The 23,277-nt window shown below is 39.9% G+C and overlaps 1 protein-coding gene across 4 annotated transcripts in view; it reads left to right on the forward strand.

The window, feature by feature from the left end:
- Positions 1-23,277, forward strand: part of NICN1 (nicolin 1) — a 525,511-nt gene that overhangs the window by 209,427 nt on the left and 292,807 nt on the right. For all 4 annotated transcript variants that reach the window (XM_044070573.1, XM_044070574.1, XM_044070572.1 and 1 more), the window contains one exon: positions 5,976-6,089. In XM_044070573.1, the coding sequence (XP_043926508.1) occupies positions 5,976-6,089 (114 nt within the window). The remainder of the gene's footprint in view (positions 1-5,975; positions 6,090-23,277) is intronic.

Below are 23,277 nucleotides of genomic sequence, written 5' to 3' on the forward strand. Positions count from 1 at the left end.
TCCCACTTTTCTGAGAGTTAAAAAGTTCAGTTACAGGCTTGCTGTACCTGAACTGATTGAAAGTATCTGAGAGGCCATTTTGGTTGGGCAGAAGGAGGGTCTCTGTGTTCATCAGTGGCAGTGACTAACATTGAGCAGCTTCCCTGCCCCCGTAGAGGTGGTTACTGACTTGAAACTGTAGTTTTATTGGCCACTAGGGGTCATTTCCATAACTCCTTCATTTGTCCTCAGAGGAGTGGTTTAAGGCAGTAACTTGTAGTTTATTGGCCATTTTGGGTCATTTCCTGTCTCTTCCAGCCCCTGCTATAAAGACGCTTTAGCGCGTATTAGCGTGATTTAGCGGAGTTGCCACTGTTGCACACTAGGGCAGCTCCGGTTAAGCAGGTTTAAACTATTCAGGCTACCTAAAGTCCACTCTTCAAATTTTCCCTTAAAACTACCTTCCTCGAACTATACTACTGATCTAATCAGCATATCCTATAATTAAAAAGATCATCTCTACTTGACTCCAAGTAGACTATTCTCTATCTGTTAAACGTAGCACTTGCTCCTACAGTACTTATTACCTTGATACGGCACTCTTGTCATAGATAGTACCCCAAAAAGGCAACTCCCCATTTCTCGGTCACCCACGTCCCCCGGAATCTTTTTTAAAGTTTTTTTTGTTTATTCCTTCTAGCATGTCGAGGGATCAGTTGCTAGTGTCCTCTCCTGCTCAGCTGGTGAACCTGGGAATATTGAGGCAATGTTACAATTGCCTCATGTACACAGACAACCCTCTCCTCCTCCCACAAAACACAAATACATGCGAGAGATGCAACTATACGGCCAAACTGGAGGCTGAGCTCTCAACATAGGACTGGCAAGACCAGTCAGGAGGAGAAGGTTACCACACACACTATAGACCCAGTCTCACATAGTACCATTACAACCTCAAATCATACACATAAACACACAAAGACATACTCGGAGGCTCTGATCAAAAATCTACCAAAACAGCAGAGGCCACCAAAGCAGACACCCAAACAACCACCACCTCAGAACACAACACCTGCAACACATAGACCTCACAGTCAGAGTGTCAAACAGTCACAGCCCTTAAGGCCAAACACAATGCCAGACACACTAGTCATTGGTGACTCCATAGTCAGACACACTGATGTCCCGCTCACCAGACTGAGTAAGGAGAAGGTCACAGTAAGCTGCCTGTCGGGCGCTAGAATCCGCCACATAACGCAAGCACTCAGGTCTCTCAACAGCAGGTACAAATATGACTCAGTCATTGTCCACGCTGGTGTAAACGACCTGAGACGCACTCCTTGGACTACATGAAAAGAGACATTGAGGAGCTCTCTGATTATGTAGCCCAGGCAGGTATGACCCTGACCTTGAGCAGTATCCTACCTTCACCAAGAATGATGCCACAATACAGAGATAAGATGATCAGCTTTAACAATTGGCTTAAACACTGGTGTCATTCAAAGGGGATCCAGTGTCTGTCTGCCTGGGATGACATGCTGGACAAGCCACGCTGCTTTGCAAGGGACGGCTTGCACCTGTCACCCTGGGATTCGGATATTGGCAAAGGCTCTTGCCACCCCATAGTGCCTTTTTAGGCAAGGCTCAAATTCTAAAACTACCACCCTAGAACACAAAAAGGAAAAACTAAGGGTAATGCTGCTCAATGCCAGAAGCCTAAATCTCAAAATGCACGCACTCGAGGCCCTTCTCAGTATGGAGAACATCGATGTCTGTGCTGTGACAGAAACCTGGTTCAAGGCTCCTGAGAGCACCCCAGTGCTATCAGGTTTTACCTCATATCATGCGTTCCGCCCCAAAATCCGGACAATACCAAGAAAGGAGGGGGGGGGTATCCATATTCATCAAGGACACCCACACCTCAAGACTGGTGGCAACGCACGATGCATCGGAGACCATCCAGGTGCAATTAACCATAGGCAAGACTGCTCTGCAAATTGTAGCATGTTACAGGCCACCCTCACAAACTCAGGAACCTCACATGGCCTTCCTGAAAACACGAGAGGGGATAAATGTATCACCAAACACCATCATACTAGGTGACTTCAATTACCCTAATATAGACTGGGAACACTACTCAAGCCCAAACACCCTAGCCCAAAAGTTCCTGGAATTCATAAACTCAAATGCCATGGAACAACTAGTCACCATCCCCACAAGAGGAGATAACATACTTGATCTCATCATCACGAACATGGGAGCACAATGTTCAACACCGGAGGTGTACCCCTCACTGGTGAGATCAGACCACAAACTAATCTCGCTGGAGGTCCTCATCCCACCCCACCTGAAATAAAAAGACCACAGTAAAGAACTTCTCAAAAGCCGACTTCACACTTCTAAAGACTAGTGTGGTCTCCTTTAAGGCCCCGAGCGGCGGAAAACAGTACTCAAGCCGCTGAATCACTTACAAATGCCTTCTACCAGCACCTGCAGGACTGCATGGATAAGGCAATCCCAAGCAAAACAAAGACTCTTTGTACCAAAGGCAAGCGTCCAGTCTGGTGGACCCCAGCCATAAACAAACTCTACAACAAAAGGAGGAAGCTACTACAAGATAGAGCAAAATCCTTAAAAGGTAAGACACCCTTGATCACTATAAGTAAAAACTAAGAGCTCTCATAAAATCATCCAAAGCAAATTTCGAGAGAAAAATAGCTAAAGACTCAAAAGACAATCATAAGGCCTTCTTTAGCTATGTTAGAAACCTGGGAGGAAACTCCCAGATATGCTCAGAGCTAGTTCAAAATGATGTGAAGATTACTGATCCTACAGACATTGCCAACATACTGGCTGACAGGTTCAGTGCAAACTTCTCCCCCCCCTCCTCCCAAAAGGAGAGATATCTATACCAAACGATTGCAGCCCCCAAACATCTCCAGCGCCCAAGTGAGAACTGCTCTCTCCAAAGCAGAAGACACAGCATCCATGGGACCTGATGGTGTCCCCGGCTGTGTGCTCCATGAACTCAATGAGGAATTAAACGCACAGCTAGGACAGCTGTTTAATCAAAGTCTTACCTCTGGATACGCATTACCCAGGAGTGGCGCACTGCAACTGTGGTACCACTTCACAAAGGCGGTGCCTCCACCGACCCTGGAAATTACCGCCCATTAGCTTGACAAGCCTTATCTGCAAAGCCATGGAGAGGATCATAATGGACCTCATAAATAAAGACATAGGGAATTTGCAGACTTTGGATCCAACCCAGTTTGGCTTTGTCAAAGGCAGATCATGCCTTTTAAACTTGGTCGACTTTCTTGAAACAGTCACCAAAGCCATTGATGCGGGAAAGGCAGTCCATACAGCCTACCTCGATCTGGCTAAGGCCTTCGATACAATACCCCACTCGGGTATCATTGAAAAACTCATCAGCTTAAATGTCAACCCATACATCACAAGATGGGTTGCAAACTGGCTGAGTGACAGAACCCACAGGGTCAGAGTTGCTGGCGCCATGTCAGACTCAAAGCCTGTCACAAGTGGTGTCCCACAGGGCTCAGTCCTGGGCCCACTCTTGTTTGGCATCTACTTTTCCGAAGTACAAGCAAACACAGGAGGGTTATGGCTGACAAAGTTTGCAGATGACTGCAAACTGGGCCATAGTAGAAAACACATCTGACACAGATATCCTTCAGAAGGGTCTCACAGAAGCGGATAACTGGTGCCAGAGCCACGGCCTAAAGTTAAATGCCAAAAATGCATAGTCATACCCTTCGGGAAAAACAAGGTTACCCTAGCTACCAAATAGGTGGCAATCCACTGAGCACAGAAGAAGTTATCAGGGACCTGGGGACCCAGGTTGATAGTAGTCTGTCATTCGACACCCATGTAGCTAAAGTAGTTAGGAAGACCTTCTACATTGCCCACCTTATCATGAAGGGATTCTCATCTAGATCAAGGGAGGTCATAGTCTCCCTTTACTCATCACTCATCAGACCAATGATTGAGTACAATGCCCCATTCGAATGTATCTGACCCGACACTTGCAGCAGCTGGAGAGGCCACAAAAGTTCCTCACCAAAAGGATAAAGGGTCTCAAAAATCTGTCCTATGCTGCCCGACTGAAAGAACTCCAGCTCTATTCAGTCGCCACCGCTTGCTCAGAGGTGACCTTTGCCTAACATACAAGGCCATGTCAAACCCAGATTTGATGAATATGCTTCACCTCAAAAATCTAGATCCATCAGAGCCACAAGGGCGGAGACTTAAACCTTGACACGGCTATTAATAGGACGTGCTGGAGGGATAGATTCATCACCCAAAGACTCCCTATGCTGTGGAACAAAATCCCGGTACATGTGAGGCAGAGCACCTCGCTGGCCTTGTTCAAGAGAAATCTTGACCAATGGATGGGAGATCGCAAATATACCCCAGGGATTACCTCAGTGTCACTGCTCGACAGAGGCACAGCAAAATAATGGGTATAGTTCCCCATACTAAAGGGGTGGCGTAAGCCACAAAACGATGGGCTAGGCTTGTAAATGCCCTCAGGCAGATAGCCTAGTATGAACCTATGAACCTATGAACTTAATCTATGATGCATCACGTCCTTATGTAATACAGTAAATACTGGTTACTGCTTCCAGTTAAACTATTTAACTCAGTTTTGCAGTTTCATTCCCCTCCACTTGTTTACTTCTTTTCTTCAAAATGTTTCTGCCTTTTTCTTTAACACTTGCTATCTCTTAAGCAAAGGAAATGGCTCCATCCTACAATCTCCACTGGCTGCTAGACCCTGGGTCAACCTTTGACTGGGTCTCATTTGGCTCATCTATCCCTTCTCCTGTTTAAGTCTGGAGCAGGTTTGCAGACCTCTGCAGTGCTTCTATGACCCTAGCTGAAACCCAAAGTGTCCTTGGGGTTTCTGGGAAAAATATTCATAGATGTGCACCACATACCTTTCTGCTTACAGATCTTCATCAACAACACAAAAGCAGTCCTCTTTCTCCAATTCGCAATGTAGGAAGTTAGTCTCTACAAAGACTTACACCTTCCTAACCTTCTAAACTGCTCTAGGCTTCTAGATTTCAGCCAGCATTCTTTCTATAAGGGCACATGTCTGAAATCACAGAATTACTGGTCTGGGTTGACTCATAAATCCTAATGTAGGGTACCATGCCATCGTATGTGCCCTCTCTACCTCAATTTCCTTCTTATGTATTCCACTCCATTTAGTCAAAGTCTCTGTCGCAAATTTTGCACAGCGTCCTCCTTCTTTCTGTTCTAAGACTCCAACCAGTCCTAATTTCTTTCTTCTTACATGATCCTCCGTATCCAATAACTTCATCACTGCTTAATTTATCTGTGCTTCAGCTGCTGTCACTCTGGCTTTCAGTTCCATACTCTCATCGAAATATCTGGATAACAGTTACATGTTTGCACAACATTGTTGTCGTGGCACACACTATATAATCCATAAGGGTCTGTTTCATGTCTTTAATTTCCAACCAAATCATGGTTACAGATGCTGTTTCATCTACCATTACTTCCAGTCAGGCACTCCCTTTCTGCTTCTCAGCCATGTTTTTGTGCCCCTCTGCTTTCTCAGTGCCAGTTTTCACTACTTGGCAGTCAGATTTAATTGTATCCTTCTCTCCCTTTTTCTTCATTCTGGGGACTAATTCTTCCCTCAGCTAACAATTGTTTACCACATTCTTGTTCTCCTGGAGCCTAAATTTATTTAATTTGAACAGCAGTGTGCTGTGCAGGTTCTGGGTCGGGTCAGCGTGCTTACCTGTGGAGTACCGTACCAGAAGTCTGATTTCACTGTCTTGTGGCAGTTATGAAATGTAGGAGTTGTTGTAGACTAATTGCTGCTTTTTAGGTTTCTAGAAAGCCTAGATTAACTTTTAAGCTTAGGTGGTACTGTATGTGTTAGAAAAGGCTGGTAAGACCAACCACCTGAATCTTGTATGTTCTTCCTTTCTTTGCAGATGTCATGCAAACCAGATGACGTGGTTGGAGTACGCCTCATTCTGCGACAGCCTTCTCCTGTGTGGATTAACTTCACTATTGAGGACATCAAAATATACCAGTTAGGGTCAGAGGTAAGAGATAAAGATAACTGCAAAGTACAGCACTGAGCAGGGCAACATTTTAGAAACAAGGCTGAATAAACCTTTTGTTAAAGATAGTGCAGACAGTGTGTTGGATGGAGTAATGAACTGTTTAAAACAACAAAATAGAAATGAGAAGCCACTGCAGAAAAAATTCTTGAGCTGATGAACTGACTGTTCATAAAATGACTCAGGAGGAATATATAGAACAGTGCAACAGTCAGCATACAGAGTGAAAAAGGCCTAATCAGTAAAGCAGCTGACGGGACACACTGCCAAATAAGCTGCTGGCAAATTGAGGTGTAAAGCAGGAGAGATTATAGCATTGCTTGCCATATTGGTCAGAGCTATATAAACATCAAATTGAGTAAGATTATCACAGTTATTGACAGGACTGTGTAGATAACTAGTGTCAGAAATGCATTTTACAAATGTAAAAAGTATATACAGGAAAACATGGACATTTTTTTTTACAGTGGGGCCGAGAACACATCAAACTCTGACTTGCTTTCCTGGTCTAACATCAGTGGTATTTTAAAAATGATTGTTACTCCAGGCCATTTGTCAGAACAGTTGCAGTGTATATGACAAGCTGGTGTAATGGGCTTGTCTACACTATGGGAAGCTAGCCAGTAGAACTGATGCTAGCATGTAGAAAATGGAACACCCCTGACCAGTGTGACAGCTTATAATTTTAGCTGCAGGGCAGCAGAAGTTTTACTAAAGGAATATTTGATGGCATGGGAAATAGTTTGAGAACTGGTGAAAACACAGTGAATATCTAGCATGGTATGGGAACTGCTGGAATCAACAATGGGGGGGGGGGCTTGCTGGAAACATCAGCAATATTAGGAATAGTATGGGAAACTTTTCTACTAGTGGTACTATGTCTCATAGTCTGAAAACTCAGAGAGACAGTGCAGAATGGGATATGGTGTGGAAATAGTGTGAAAACTCACGGTGCTAGTGTGAAGTGGAACATAATATAAGATCTTTTGGGACCACTGAATGCTTGGTACATATTATAGAAACTGCCAGAATTTTTGCCTTAATAAGGATGCGGTTTTAAAACTGTTAGAATGGTATCAGAATGAGAAATGATATAAGAACTGTTGGATCATGGGCAGCAAAGTACCTAGTGTGGGGAGCACTGGAACCACTGACAGCAGGAAACACAGTGTGAGGAACCACTGAAACTGCTGACATCACTGGACATATTGTGTGAGCTGTCAGAATCACTGAGACTAGGACATAGTTGGGGAATTGTTGGAACCACTGACTGGTAGAATGGGATGTAGTACTGGAATTGTTGAAACTGTTGATAGTGTGGGACCTGATGGAGCAATTGACAGCATGAGGTATAGGATAAGTTGACGGTATGAAAGCTGGCTCTCTTTGCAGATGATGATATTTTATACATGACAAAATGAGAAAGGGACATTACAGTGTTGTAGAACATTTTAAGACAGTTTCAGATCTTCTCAGGATTCAAAATTAATGAAGCTAAAACAAAGGCAATGGCGGTAAATTATGTACCCACATACGAATTGGTCCAACAATATCTATATTTATGGGGACATGATAAAATGAAGTGTTTATGTGTATGGATTAGAAATGACTCTGGGGTGCAGTTAAGGATATGTGGAAGAGACTAAACAGAAGATAATACAAAAATTGAGAAACTGGACGTTTTTTTTTTATATGGATATGGATACTAAGATACAAGCCATTAAAATGTTTTTAGTCCCTTTAGTCTTATACACAGGTCTGGCATACTTTTATCAACAGGAGGAGAAGTTGTGAATAACAATTAAAAAAGAGTTGAAGGATTTTATCTGGGAAGGGAAGGCAGCAAGGGTCAAGTAAGATAAGCTGACTCTACCAATAGAGCAAGGCGGACCTTTATTGGTTTTGTCATGTATAAAATAATATGAGTTATTTGTGCATGATCTGAAATAGTTATTGGGTGCATTTCAAGACCTTCAGTTAAATGCACATGTTCCTGTGAGATATAAATTATATCTAGTCTAGCCCAGTTTTTGTATCTTGGAGAATAATATAACCAGAAAAATAGGTGTGGACCTCGTGGGTTTTCGATCCTGAGTGATGCCTGCCCGGAGGAAAGGAATAACCAATTTTACAAAGCCTTTCACTCTTGATCCTAAACGGTGAACAGATTTCCACGTGTAGTCGGTGGTGGAGCTAGCTCTAAAAAGAGCTGTTTTAGCCCTGTGGGCAGCTGGAGCTCTATATATAGCTGTTATAGATCTCTATGAGCTCTGAGAAGAGCTGTTTTGTGTTAGAATGCCCTTTCGGGCAGATGCGGTAGTTCTAAAAAGAACTGTTTTGTTTGGTTCACCGAAGCTGTGTCTGTGCCTCTGGCTGGTCTTACCAAAGCTGATACAGATTTCTGAGAGCTCTGAGAAGGGCCGATTTGTGTTTTGAATGCCCATTCGGGTGTTGGTGGTAGCTCTAATAAGAACTTTTTTGTTTTATTCTTCAGTGTGTCTCCGGTTGCTCTTACCAGAGCTTTTACAGATCTCTGTGAGCTCTGAGAAGAGCTGTTTGGTGGACTGTGAGCTCTGAGAAGAGCTGTTTGGTGTAAGGTGCAGATCCACGTGAGCTCTGAAAAGAGCTGTTTTGTGTATGGACACAATGGGCTCTGGGAAGAGCTGCTGTTGTGTCTTTCGGTGTTCCGCGGTGGTGTCGATCTCCGTTGTCCTTCTTCTTGAACAGATCTTCGGTTCTTTTGCTATGTGTGAGTCCTAAAAAGGACTATTTGTGCGCTCCCCAAGCGCTGGTCAGAATGACCTGAGAGCTGTTGCTGTGCTGCATTTATGCTACTGTAGAGGGGGTGTGGTTGAGAGATGTCCAATGAGAAGTGACTAGTTGGGGGTGTGGCCCTAGTAGGCCTACAAGATGAAGACAGACCTGGTTGGAAGCATCTCATTCCTCTTATTTAGTTCCTTTTTATTAACCAGCTACTTGTTCATATGTGCCATTCCTAACCTCTAGCAATGCGTTGGAGCCTTTTCCTTTGTCACGATTATACCTATGTTTGAAAAAACTGTACTAAAACTTAAATTTAAATGTAACCAAAAAATAAAAAAATTAAAATTAAAATAAAATTTAAAATTAAAATTGAACTGTAAAACTCTGGGGTTACTGACTATAGTTCTAAATTTAGACTTGCCATTACCATCTGTAAAACATTGGAAGCAAGCTTGGTTCTGAGAAAGATTCTGAGATGTCCGGCGCTTTCGGGGCAGATAGGAAGGTAGCCAGTCTGCCGCTCCTTTATCAGGGAGAGCGTACATTAGGTAGTAAAAAGTTAACTGTAGTTTGATGGCAGGCACGGACCGCTTCTACTGCCCCAACAACAAAAAAACAATAACCACAAGAGCATCCGGAGGCTGCAACACAGAAGGTGTTGTCTACAGAGCAAACTGCTGCAAATGTCAAGCCTTCTACGTGGGCAAGACCATCAATGCCCTCAAAACCAGGATTGCCAAACACCTATACGACATCAGGCACAAGATACTGACAAATAAACTAGCAACACACGCAACAAAAAAACCAGGACACGAAAGATTTAAGTTCCTGATACTCGAACAGCTGGAGAAGATCCCTTTCAATGGGGACTTCAATTCAAGATTAGAGAAAAAAGAACTTATCTGGCAGATACAACTTGAAGCAAGGCACCCTCTGGGTCTCAACTACATGGAGACCATCACCCCAGTCCTGAACCTCAGGGCACTTAACCATGCTAACTACAACTAATCGGCTCCTAGTAAGATATGCTATCTATTTCGCTCACTGTTTTCTCATTGGTATAAGGCATAATGTATTCATTTTTTGAACATTAACTGTTTATAAGCAGAACTAAAATTGCAGTAAGTTAACGTATCAGACCTCACAAAAGTTACAGTTGTTAGCTCAACTTTTAATTATTTTTAATTTAAAAGGTAAAATTTCAATGTCAAACTACAGTTAACTTTTTACTACCTAATGTACACTCTCCCTGATGAAGGAGCGGCAGACAGGCTACCTTCCTATCTGCCCCGAAAGCGCCAGACATCTCAGAATCTTTCTCAGAACCAAGCTTGCTTCCAATGTTTTACAGAGGGTAATGGCAAGTCTAAATTTAGAACTATAGGCAGTAACCCCAGAGTTTTACAGTTCAATTTTAAATTTAAATTTAATTTTAAATTTAATTTTAATTTTAATTTTTTTATTTTTTGGTTACATTTAAATTTAAGTTTTAGTACAGTTTTTTCAAACATAGGTATAATCGTGACAAAGGAAAAGGCTCCAACGCATTGCTAGAGGTTAGGAATGGCACATATGAACAAGTAGCTGGTTAATAAAAAGGAACTAAATAAGAGGAATGAGATGCTTCCAACCAGGTCCATCTTCACCTTGTAGGCCTACTAGGGCCACACCCCCAACTAGTCACTTCTCATTGGACATCTCTCAACCACACCCCCTCTACAGTAGCATAAAAGCAGCACAGCAACAGCTCTCAGGTCATTCTGACCAGCGCTTGGGGAGCGCACAAATAGTCCTTTTTAGGACTCACACATAGCAAAATAACCGAAGATCTGTTCAAGAAGAAGGACAACGGAGATCGACACCACCGCGGAACACTGAAAGACACAACAGCAGCTCTTCCCAGAGCCCATTGTGTCCATACACAAAACAGCTCTTTTCAGAGGTCACGTGGATCTGCACCTTACACCAAACAGCTCTTCTCAGAGCTCACAGTCCACCAAACAGCTCTTCTCAGAGCTCACAGAGATCTGTAAAAGCTCTGGTAAGAGCAACCGGAGACACATTGAAGAATAAAACAAAAAAGTTCTTATTAGAGCTACCACCAACACCCGAACGGGCATTCAAAACACAAATTGGCCCTTCTCAGAGCTCACAGAAATCTGTATCAGCTTTGGTAAGACCAGCCGGAGGCACAGACACAGCTTCGGTGAACCAAACAAAACAGTTCTTTTTAGAACTACCGCATCTGCCCGAAAGGGCATTCTAAACACAAAACAGCTCTTCTCAGAGCTCATAGAGATCTATAACAGCTATATATAGAGCTCCAGCTGCCCACAGGGCTAAAACAGCTCTTTTTAGAGCTAGCTCCACCACTGACTACACATGGAAATCTGTTCACCGTTTAGGATCAAGAGTGAAAGGCTTTGTAAATCTTGGAGAATAATATGTAAATTCACTCTGAATTGACAGTACCGAATTCACATGTTCCATGCCAAACATTTTCATAAATTTCTTCAAAAACCTAGCCTCCTTTGTTATATTTTCCCTTCTAGACCCCAAAGACACATCTTCACTGTTTGAAACCAAATTCCAGTTCCCACCGATAAGTAATATTACTTGCTGAAAGCTGATTATTTCTCCCAGAATTTTCTTAAGCTTCATTATAGCAGTTTTAGGTGAATGTAGATGCATACCATTGTAATCTTCCTCCCTTGCCAGTAGCCCCTTAGTACTATATATCTTCCTCTTCTATCACTATTGGAGCTCCTCTCACAATTAATATAAGTACTCTTCTTTTCCTTTGCCCCAGATATTCCACCGAATAACCATCCTGAAAACCTTTCTTTATCAAATTCACATGTTCAGTTCTTTCCAGGTGTGTCTCCTGTAGCATAGCTATTTGCACTCTGCATTTTTTAAATATAGTTCACTACTCTTTATTTTTTGTACTTATCTGTAAGACCACTTAGATTAAAAGGCATTACAGAAAGCATAATTTTCTTATACAGTTATTATTACCACCTTTTATGTATAAATGCTTTTTTTGTTAAACATCTAATTCCAACTTTTATGTTACATGCATATACTGTTTGGCAGGTTGATCTTTTATACAGTTGTTTGTTGTCATATCCCTTTGAGCCTATGCCATAACTTACAGACTGTTTTGTTTTATTGAAAGACCTCACAAAAACAACCCTCACCCAATACCCCCTAAAGCCTATTAATTTAATAATAACACACAAAACAATGTATATCTTCAAATGCTGAAGTTTTTGTTTCTTAATAATAACAAAAGTTGTAAACCGATAGCCAGACAGACAGGCTAGAGTTAACCAAAAAGAAAGGTTAGCCATGCTAAGACACATGGTACTGCTTTTAGTAAGTGCTATCTGGTCTTTCTCAGCTGAGAGGACATTTTAATACTTTCAGTAAACACTTTCTCCAAGCCATTTCTCTTTATCAGAGTGTCTTCTAGTGACATGCAAACCAGACACAAACCTGCTAAGGATACCTTGTTTACCAGAAAAAAGCCTTATAATATGTAATATTCTTTTCCATGTACATGCTTTATAATTGACTTGTAAGCCTAGGGTCTTAACCCAGTCATTTCCCTACGCAAGCATGGAAAAAAGTAAACTGATTTTTTTTCATCATGCTTTTTTAACCAGACCTCCCCTCTCTTCCCCTCCTCTTTTTTACATTGTACTGCCTACATTTCTTAAAATTGAACAAAGAAAAAGAGAGAAGGGAGAAAAAGAAAAAAACACAAAAGCACCTGTTTATATTCGTATGCCATTACATTTAAAAAGGAAAACAGAAAACTTTACTTCAAGTGCTAATTGGTTTTGTATGATCTTTGTAGCTCTCCCAGCTGGGAATGCTTTCAGAGAACGTTATGTCATAGCCAATTTCTCTCTTTTTTTCTCTTAGCCAATCAGTCTCCACCAGACTATAGCCAGTTTCTGTTTATCAGATTGTTTCCATGGAGAAATGAGAACCAGGCAGACAGTTTCTCTTATTCAGATTGTTGCCATAGAAGCATGAAGACCAGCTGCAGAATTGTTACAGAGCATACATGTATTTGCTGGAAAAAGCCTAATAGTATTCAATGTTATTTTTCATTTACTTGCTCTCTCTTAAAACTTGTTAAGAAAGCAATCTAATGTCTTTATTCCAGACATTCCCCATGCAAGAATGAGAAAAAGCACATTTTGTTTTTCTTTTATCATGCTTTTTAACCAGGCTTTTTTTGCATTGCAGTGCCTACATTTCTTAAAATTGAACAAGAAGAAAGAGAGAAGAAGGGAGAAAAAAAAGCAGCACCTGTTAACAATTCCCATTACACTTAAAAATAACTAAAAAAACTTTATAGCTTGTCAAGAAAACCACATGCCACAAAATTAGTACTATTTAATAAAAAAAAATCTTTATTTACAGTTAACTTTCTCTCTCTCCTCTTCCCCTCCCCAAAGTACTTTTCTTAACATTAATGACATGATGTAGGGCATATGCTTTAGAGTCCCCCACAATTTCAACATATTCTGAAAAAATCCAATATTTCCAGATTTTCTTTTTCTGTTATATTTCACAAATATAATTATTGCATTGTAATCCCATATTGTTACTGATTTTATTACTGTTCATCTCTGAAATCCTGTCTCTGCTTCATTTCCAATGTACTCTTGATTCTTCTAGTCAACTCTTGTGCTCCCTTCCTTCTCCAATAATTTCCATTGAACAATTTGAAAAGGTTTCACAGGTACGAACCCTCTGTGGTCTTTTTTACAAGAAGAACAAGAAGCAGAATCTCCTACTGTTTCACATCTTAGTTTTTGTTGGTCAGACTTTTGTATTTCTTCCTTAGCATGTACTTCAAAAAATTATTTTGTCCCTCCAGGGAAGAATACTTTGAAGACAGCTGGGTACAGCAGCTTGAATCTCACACCTGCATCTCAACATTCCCTGAATAGTGGAATAAATTTGCTCCTCTTCTGTCTGGTGTACAATTAATAATCATTCTCCACAAACAATTTTAGTACTTTGTCCTTCTGTCACAAGTTTGTCAGAATCAACTCCATCTTGTGGTAGAATTGCATCTTTACTATTAAAAGTGTAAGTTGCTTTCTTATAGCCAGGTTTAGAGCATACAGATAAAGTGCCCTTTCAACTAACAACTCCTGCTGTGGAATATCAGTCCAGCTGCTTAGCTGTGCTTTCATAAAATTAATGCAGTCTATTTTTCCAGCTTCTGTGGTATAGCTGAAAATCTCACATTTTCCCTATGTGCTCTGTCCTGTAATTCTGTTATTTTTTTGAAACATCTCTTCCTGAGCAGTCTGATATTCAGCTAGCCTTTTCTTAAATTTGACCTCTGATTTTTGTAGCTTCATCATGTCATCTGAATTTCTGTTTAAAGCTCCTTCCATTTTTTCCAGCCTTTTGTTGTTTGCGTTGATATACTCTGTCAGTGTCTTGTTTGTTTTAACCAGGCCTGTATGCAGTTGTCTTATATCATCCTGTATGTTATTGGAAGTCATGTCTATAGGTTGCATTGCTTTTTACTGAACAGCTGCAGAACTCTCCACAGTCAGTGTTTCTTACTCACTTTATGTAGATGATTTTTTGGAGGCCTTCTATGTTTCTTTATTCTTGGCATCCAGCCAGTGCACTTAGAAGCCAGTTACTGAAATTTACCCATAAACACAAGTCTACTGGCTTTCTCTGCTGAGTTTCTGTTTTCACACTGGGAGAGCTCAAAACAAGCTGTTATTCAATGTGCAGTCATCTTGGAAGTCTCCAAATGATTTGACTCTTGAGATGTGATTCTCATTTTTTTCAAATTATAGAGTATGTAATACTGCATTTTGTTCAGGAGGCCATACAGAAAAATTATTGAGAGAGGAGACAGAGGAGAAAGATTAGTCTCTGAGAAAGTTTGCAATGGAGTTACCAAATTAGTAAGGGGAATGTAGGGCAAATATTGAGAAATCGATATGTGCAGATGTAATAGATATGATATGGATTTACTGAATTGTCTGGAGCAGATGGGGGAGCTTCAGGAAGAGTTACAGGGGAGGAAAATAGGGAATAAGTGATATACTGGGCAAGAAAAAATTTTGAAGTGTGGAGACTGTGACAAAAAGAGATACTGTCAGCAGCGCTATCTGGAATTTTGTAAATAAGTATATGTCATTTGTGAATATCAACATGATCTATATAAGATGCTTGTGTTGCAAATGTATTAGAACTATATGTCATGTGTATATCAAACTGGTCTGTACAGATTTGTGTTAAAAAGGTATCTTGTAAAGTACTGAGCTTAAAGCTGTATCCACAGTGTGCCCTGCTGGAAGAGAACAGAAATATACATACACTATTGTAACTGTTTAAATGTATATATTTTTACTAGTGGAAACTGAAATAAAGGAGGCTAACTTCAGAAAAATAGCTGAAATTGAATTACTTTATGACAGCTATAGACATAATGTATATACAAGGGAGCTGTCTGTATTCTCTTTAAGGTGAGCTAATTATTAGTTTTGAAAACATGAAGGAAGGTAACGACTTCCAGCATCTGCCAGATATCCGAGGTCTATGCATTTTCACAGGTAGATGCTAAATACTGCTAGCTTCCAGCAGTGGGGGTTTCCCCTGAGAAAGAGTCAGATGGCAAGAAATTATGTCATTTTGCAAGTTATCCCAGCAATAATATTTTGAGATATTAATTTGAGAGGTCTCTTAGAGATACACAGCATTCTGTATTTTGTCTTGGACCTGACAACAACTAGAAGATCCATTCACCACATCTGCCTTGCTCTGTAAGTAAGTTTCTAGGGTACAGTAACTCTGTTAGATACAGTTAGGAATATAGCAAAGCTTAGTTTTGATATTTTATTTATTTATTTGAGGCTATCCTGCAGTGTTGTTTTAAATAGTTCCTGTGATTTCAAACTCTGATGTCACTGTGAATATATATTTAGAATTGCTTTGTTCTTGTATTATGTATTACTAAATATATTTAAACCTTTCATTGTGGCTGATCTGTGTAGAGATATTTAAGTTCTGAGAGTACTTGCATATTTATCTGGTGACACTGTAGGCCACTCCTAATAGCTTTGCTCTTGGTCAAACTGCCATTTGTAGTGATAGTAGCACTACACAATAAGATTGGACACCCTTTGTTAAGGGCCTTAAAGTAGCTGATAAGGAGTTTGTTGGTGGTAGTGATAACTACCTTATAGTCTGGGCAAAAGGGGGCATAGCTAGTAAACTGTTGCCAGCCTTTCCCAGGTGTGTGTGTGTGTGTGTGTGTGTGTGTGTGTGTGTGTGTGTGTGTGTGTGTGTATAAATCAAACCTCAAAGAGTATGTGTGTCAGCTACTTGGGCAGGGACACGAAGCACTGGTTGAATAGAAAGGGTGCTGGAGGTCCTGACTTGGCCATTCAGCTGAGATCTCAACTCTATAGCTGTACCAGTGCGGAATCTTACTGGGGATCTGAAGAAAGAGAGAGAAACCAGCCCTGGACTGACTGTGGTCTTTGTGTGCCCTTAAGGGAAATTGTACTTATGCATCTGGAAATACTGTGTGTACCTGTCATCCTCTCAATGTACATCCCCCGCTGGTGCCAGTGGTGAGAATTGAGGCTCTTTGATTACTGGTCCAGTGGTGGGTCATCACATTATTGGTGCCAGTGGTGAGTAATGAGGCTCCTTGATTACTGGTCCAATGATGGGTTGTCACAGAGAGATTGATGAGAATGACAAGAGTATAAATTAGTAAATTGGTCTAAAAGTGCTAGAGAAAGGTGGTAAAAGGAATGAGAAAGGGTAAATGAGGTGGACATGCAATGGAGATTAATTGCATTATTTGAGTAGACCCAGAAGCAGATTTGTATTTTCATATTGCCATGTCTGGTTATCTGCATATAAGCCTAAGCAATGGGGATGCTAACAGTACATATGGCAAACTTGGATAAATCTAACCAGTAAGACTGTACAGATTCTACTTGTAACCAAATATAAGCAGTATGAGTGCTGGCAGGCGATATTACTAGTGGTTCTGCACAGGTTCTGAGTTCTGACAGGCTTCAGTTATGTTTTACTTGTATTCTGCTTTTAACTGCATATTAAAACTTGAAAAGATACCACAGCTCTGTCTCTTGTGAGTCAGGCAGAAATTAGAACAGGTCAATTAAAGACTCACACATAAGATAGAAGAGGTCAGCTAAGGTTAATCATCTGTGAACTGAGGGGGTGGAGCTAGGAACTAAACCTCTATTTAAAACATTTCAGAGCTTTACTAGAAAGGCTCACCCAGACTCTGCTACACTTTGCTGTGAGGGAAAGGTTAGTTTGCTTTTTATTTGTTGTATTTTGTATTACCTTATTGCCTTTTTCTATTTTGAATACTGTGATTTGTTTTCTTTACCTTGGGTTTTACTTGTTTTCTGCTTTTAACTGCATATTAAAACTTGAAAAGAGATCACAGCTCTGTCTCTTGTGAGTCAGTCAGAAATTAGAACAGGTCAGTTAAAGACTCACACATAAGATAGAAGAGGTCAGCTAAGGTTAATCATCTGTGAACTGAGGGGGTGGAGCTAGGAACTAAACCTTCTATTTAAAACATTTCAGAGCTTTACTAGAAAGGCTCACCCAGACTCTGCTACACTTTGCTGTGAGGGAAAGGTTAGTTTGCTTTTTATTTGTTGTATTTTGTATTACCTTATTGCCTTTTTGTATTTTGAATACTGTGATTTATTTTCTTTACCGTGTGTTTTACTTGTATTCTGCTTTTAACTGCATATTAAAGCTTGAAAAGAGACCACAGCTCTGTCTCTTTTGAGTCAGGCAGAAATTAAGACATGTCAATTCAAGACTCTCACATAAGATAAAAGAGCTTAGCTAAGGTTAATCATCTGTGAACTGAGGTTGTGGAGCTAGGAGCTAAACCTTCTATTTAAGGGGTAAAATAAAACATTTCAGAGCTTTACTAGAAAGGGTCACCCAGACTCTGCTACATTTTGCTGAGAGGGAAAGGTTAGTTTGCTTTTTATTTGTTGTATTTTGTATTACCATATTGCCTTTTCCTATTTTGAATACTGTGATTTGTTTTCTTTACCTTGTGTTTTACTTGTATTCTGCTTTTAACAGCATATTAAAACTTGAAAAGAGACCACAGCTCTGTCTCTTGGGAGTGAGGCAGAAATTAGAACAGGTCAATTAAAGAATCTCACATAATATAGAAGAGGTCAGCTAAGGTTAATCATCCGTGAACTGAGGGGATGGAGCTAGGAACTAAACCTTCAATTTAGGGGTAAAATAAAACATTTCAGAGCATTACTAGAAAGGCTCACCCAGACTCTGCTACACTTTGCTGTGAGGGAAAGGTTAGTTTGCTTTTTATTTGTTGTATTTTGTATTACCTTATTGCCTTTTTCTATTTTGAATACTGTGATTTGTTTTCTTTACCTTGTGTTTTACTTGTAGTCTGCTTTTAACTGCATATTAAAACTTGAAAAGAGACCACAGCTCTGTCTCGTGTGAGTCATACAGAAATTAGAAATGGTCAATTCAAGACTCTCACATAAGATAGAAAAGGTCAGCTAAGGTTAATCATCTGTGAACTGAGGGAGTGGAGCTAGGAGCTAAACCTTCTATTTAAGGGGTAAAATAAAACATTTCAGAGCTTTCCTAGAAAGCGTCACCCAGACTCTGCTACACTTTGCTGTGAGGGAAAGGTTAGTTTGCTTTTTATTTGTTGTATTTTGTATTACCTTATTGCCTTTTTCTATTTTGAATACTGTGATTTGTTTTCTTTACCTTGGGTTTTACTTGTTTTCTGCTTTTAACTGCATATTAAAACTTGAAAAGAGACCACAGCTCTGTCTCTTGTGAGTCAGGCAGAAATTAGAACAGGTCAATTAAAGACTCGCAGAAAAGATAGAAGAGGTCAGCTAAGGTTTATCATGTGTGAAGTGAGGGGGTGGAGCTAGGAACTAAACCTATTGAAGGGGCAAAATAAAACATTTCAGAGCTTTACTAGAAAGGGTCTCCCATACTCTGCTACACTTTGCCGTGAGGGAAAGATTAGTTTGGTTTTTATTTGTTGTACTTTGTATTACGTTATTGCCTTTTTCTATTTTGAATACTGTGATTTGTTTTCATTATCTTGTGTTTTACTTGTATTCTGCTTTTAACTGCATAATAAAACTTGAAAAGAGACCACAGCTCTGTCTCTTACGAGTCAGGCAGAAATTAGAACAGGTCAATTAAAGACTTTCACATAAGATAGAAAACGTCAGCTAAGGTTAATCAACTGAGGGGATGGAGCTAGGAACTAAACCTTCTATGTAAGGGGTAAAATAAAACATTTCAGAGCATTACTGGAAAGGCTCACCCAGACTCTGCTACACTTTGCTGTGAGGGAATGGTTAGTTTAATTTTTATTTGTTGTATTTTGTATTACCTTATTGCATTTTTCTATTTTGAATACTGTGATTTGTTTTCTTTACTTCGTGTTTTACTTGTAGTCTGCTTTTGACTGCATATTAAAACTTGAAAAGAGACCACAGCGCTGCCTCTTGTGAGTCATACAGAAATTAGAAATGGTCAATTCAAGACTCTCACATAAGATAGAAGAGGTCAGCTAAGGTTAATCATCCGTGAACTGAGGGAGTGGAGCTAGGAGCTAAATCTTCTACTTAAGTGGTAAAATAAAACATTTCAGAGCTTTACTAGAAAGGGTCACCCAGACTTTTCTACACTTTGCTGTGAGGGAAAGGTTAGTTTGCACTTTATTTGTTGCATTTTGTATTACCTTATTGCCTTTTTCTATTTTGAATACTGTGATTTGTTTTCTTTACCTTGGGTTTTACTTGTATTCTGATTTTAACTGCATATTAAAACTTGAAAAGAGACCACAGCTCTGTCTCTTATGAGTCAGGCAGAAATTAGAACAGGTCAATTAAAGACTTTCACATAAGATAGAAGGGGTCAGCTAAGGTTAATCAACTGAGGGGATGGAGCTAGGAACTAAACCTTCTATGTAAGGGGTAAAATAAAACATTTCAGAGCATTACTGGAAAGGCTCACCCAGACTCTGCTACACTTAGCTGTGAGGGAATGGTTAGTTTGATTTTTATTTGTTGTATTTTGTATTACCTTATTGCCTTTTTCTATTTTGAATACTGTGATTTGTTTTCTTTACTTTGTGTTTTACTTGTAGTCTGCTTTTGACTGCATATTAAAACTTGAAAAGAGACCACAGCGCTGCCTCTTGTGAGCCATACAGAAATTAGAAATGGTCAATTCAAGACTCTCACATAAGATAGAAGAGGTCAGCTAAGGTTAATCATCCGTGAACTGAGGGAGTGGAGCTGGGAGCTAAATATTCTACTTAAGGGGTAAAATAAAACATTTCAGAGCTTTACTAGAAAGGGTCACCCAGACTCTGCTACACTTTGCTGTGAGGGAAAGGTTAGTTTGCACTTCACTTTATTTGTTGCATTTTGTATTACCTTATTGCCTTTTTCTATTTTGAATACTGTGATTTGTTTTCTTTACCTTGGGTTTTACTTGTATTCTGATTTTAACTGCATATTAAAACTTGAAAAGAGACCACAGCTCTGTCTCTTGTGAGTCAGAAATTAGAACAGGTCAATTAAAGACTGTCACATAAGATAGAAGAGGTCAGCTAAGGTTAATTATCCATGAACTGAGGGGATGGAGCTAGGAACTAAACCTTCTATTTTAGGGGTAAAATAAAACATTTCCGAGCTTTACTAGAAAGGGTCACCCAGACTCTGCTACACTTGGCTGTTAGGGAAAGGTTAGTTTGCTTTTTATTTGTTATAGTTTGTATTACCTTATTGCCTTTTTCTATTTTGAATACTGTGATTTGTTTTCTTTACCTTGTGTTTTACTTGTATTCTGCTTTTAACTGCATAATAAAACTTGAAAAAAGACCACAGCTCTGTCTCTTGTGAGTCAGGCAGAAATTAAGACATGTCAATTCAAGACTCTCACGTAAGATAGAAGAGGTAAGCTAAGGTTAATCATCTGTGAACTGTGGGGGTGGAGCTAGGAACTAAACCTTCTATTTAAAGGGTAAAATAAAACATTTCAGAGCTTTACTAGAAAGGGTCACCCAGACTCTGCTACACTTTGCTGTGAGGGAAAGGTTAGTTTGCTTTTTATTTGTTGTATTTTGTATTACCTTATTGCCTTTTTCTATTTTAAATACTGTGATTTGTTTTCTTTATCTTGTGTTTTACTTGTATTCTGCTTTTAACTGCATATTAAAACTTGAAAAGAGACCACAGCTCTGTCTCTTGTGAGTCAGGTAGAAATTAGAACAGGTCAATTAAAGACTCTCACATAATATAGAAGAGGTCAGCTAAGGTTAATCATCCATGAACTGAGGGGATGGAGCTAGGAACTAAACCTTCTATTTAAGGGGTAAAATAAAACATTTCAGAGCTTTACTAGAAAGGCTCACACAGACTCTGCTACACTTTCCTATGAGGGAAAGGTTAGTTTGCTTTTTATTTGTTGTGTTTTGTATTACCTTATTGCCTTTTTCTATTTTGAATACTGTGATTTGTTTTCTTTACCTTGTGTTTTACTTGTATTCTGCTTTTAACTGCATATTAAAACTTGAGAAGAGACCACAGCTCTGTCTCTTGTGAGTCAGGCAGACATTGAAACAGGTCAATTAAAGACTCACACATAAGATAGAAGAGATCAGCTAAGGTTTATCATCTGTGAACTGAGGGGGTGGAGCTAGGAACTAAACCTTCTATTGAAGGGGTAAAATAAAACATTTCAGAGCTTTACTAGAAAGGCTCACCCAGACTCCGCTACACTTTGCTGTGAGGGAAAGGTTAGTTTACTTTTTATTTGTTGTATTTTGTATTACCTTATTGCCTTTTTCTATTTTGAATACTGTGATTTGTTTTCTTTACCTTGTGTTTTACTTGTATTCTGCTTTTAACTGCATATTAAAACTTGAAAAGTGACCACAGCTCTATCTCTTGTGAGTCAGGCAGAAATACTTTTTCCCACCCTCCCACCCAGTCATTGTTGTGTTCTTAAACACCACTGTCTTTCTAGTTGCCTGCCCATTATGTTAATTTAACCATATATCTCATTTTCTCTCTGCTTTTACTGGCTTGTGTGAGTAAGCACAAAATTATCATTTTGTGAAATCACTCCCCTTCAACTGTTTAAATTTATTGGCCATCCTACTGTATTCCATAGTACCAGAATACAAAAGTGACCACCCCCTTTCAATCTGTGTTGCTGTCTTAAAAATAGTGACTCTCCACTAAAACTTAACTTTTTAGACAGGTAAATCTTAAGTTACTTACTTTCACATCTAATTCCTGTAGTGCACACTGCAGTGTTTAGGAGAAACCATTTTTTTCATCTTACCTTTAAGCATCTATTGCAAGACCACCAGTTATTGGAGAGCCCAAATTCTGCCTCTCAGTAGTCATATTGGGATTAGTGCTTCTGTTTTCTCCTGGTGAAAGAAGGAGTGCAGTTACATTATTTCCTGGAGACTGCTGATCACCAGAAAGTTTAATAACTGCTTTAAAGGTGACAGCTTGGAATTTGTGCTTATATTCTGATCCTGGTGAGAGTAGGAGCAGAGTACATTGATTCCCGACTCTTTCTGGTTGGAGTCCCTGTGACTAGCACTTGCTCTAAAATCTGCTGGAAAGCACTAGTAAGCCTTAAACTAATACAAGCACTCAACTCTCTTTGTTAATAAGGAGAAATTAATCGTAGGCACTAGCCTATAATTGCAAGTACCATGCCAAGGTAAGGGAAAACAGCTCTTGTACTTTACAAAAAAAAAACCACCTAACCAGCCATGTCCAAGTGTCAGCTTCCGGTCATTTCTCCTGTCCACCTGGTGAATCTGGGCATACTGGGGCAATGCAGCAATTGCTTCGTGTACACAGACAACCCTCTCCTCCTACCACCCAACACTACAACATGCGAGAGATTCACTTACATAGCCAAAACTGGAAGCAAAGCTCTCTCCAGCCAAGATTGTGCTATACAGTCAAGAGTAGAAGGTTAACACCGCACTATACCTCAAGCAACACATAGCCCTTCAAAGCCCTCACTACCAACACCCACACATAGCAACACTAAACCCACATATGTGGAGGCCCTTAACATTAACTTGCCCAGGCAACAAGGACCTCTGAAGCTGAAACGCAAACTAACACCAATCATAACCAAAGTATCGCATAGCTCACAACACCAGTGTGCCACCCAACAACAGACCCTAAGACAAGACAATGTAAGCAACACTTTAGTCATAGGTGACTCTATAGTCAGGCACACTGATGTCCCACTCACCAAACTGAACAAGGAGAAAATTACAGTCAGTTGC

The sequence above is a fragment of the Protopterus annectens genome, chromosome 4.part1 (genome assembly GCF_019279795.1).
Source record: "Protopterus annectens isolate FY-2018-M chromosome 4.part1, PAN1.0, whole genome shotgun sequence".
Taxonomy (NCBI): domain Eukaryota; kingdom Metazoa; phylum Chordata; order Ceratodontiformes; family Protopteridae; genus Protopterus; species Protopterus annectens.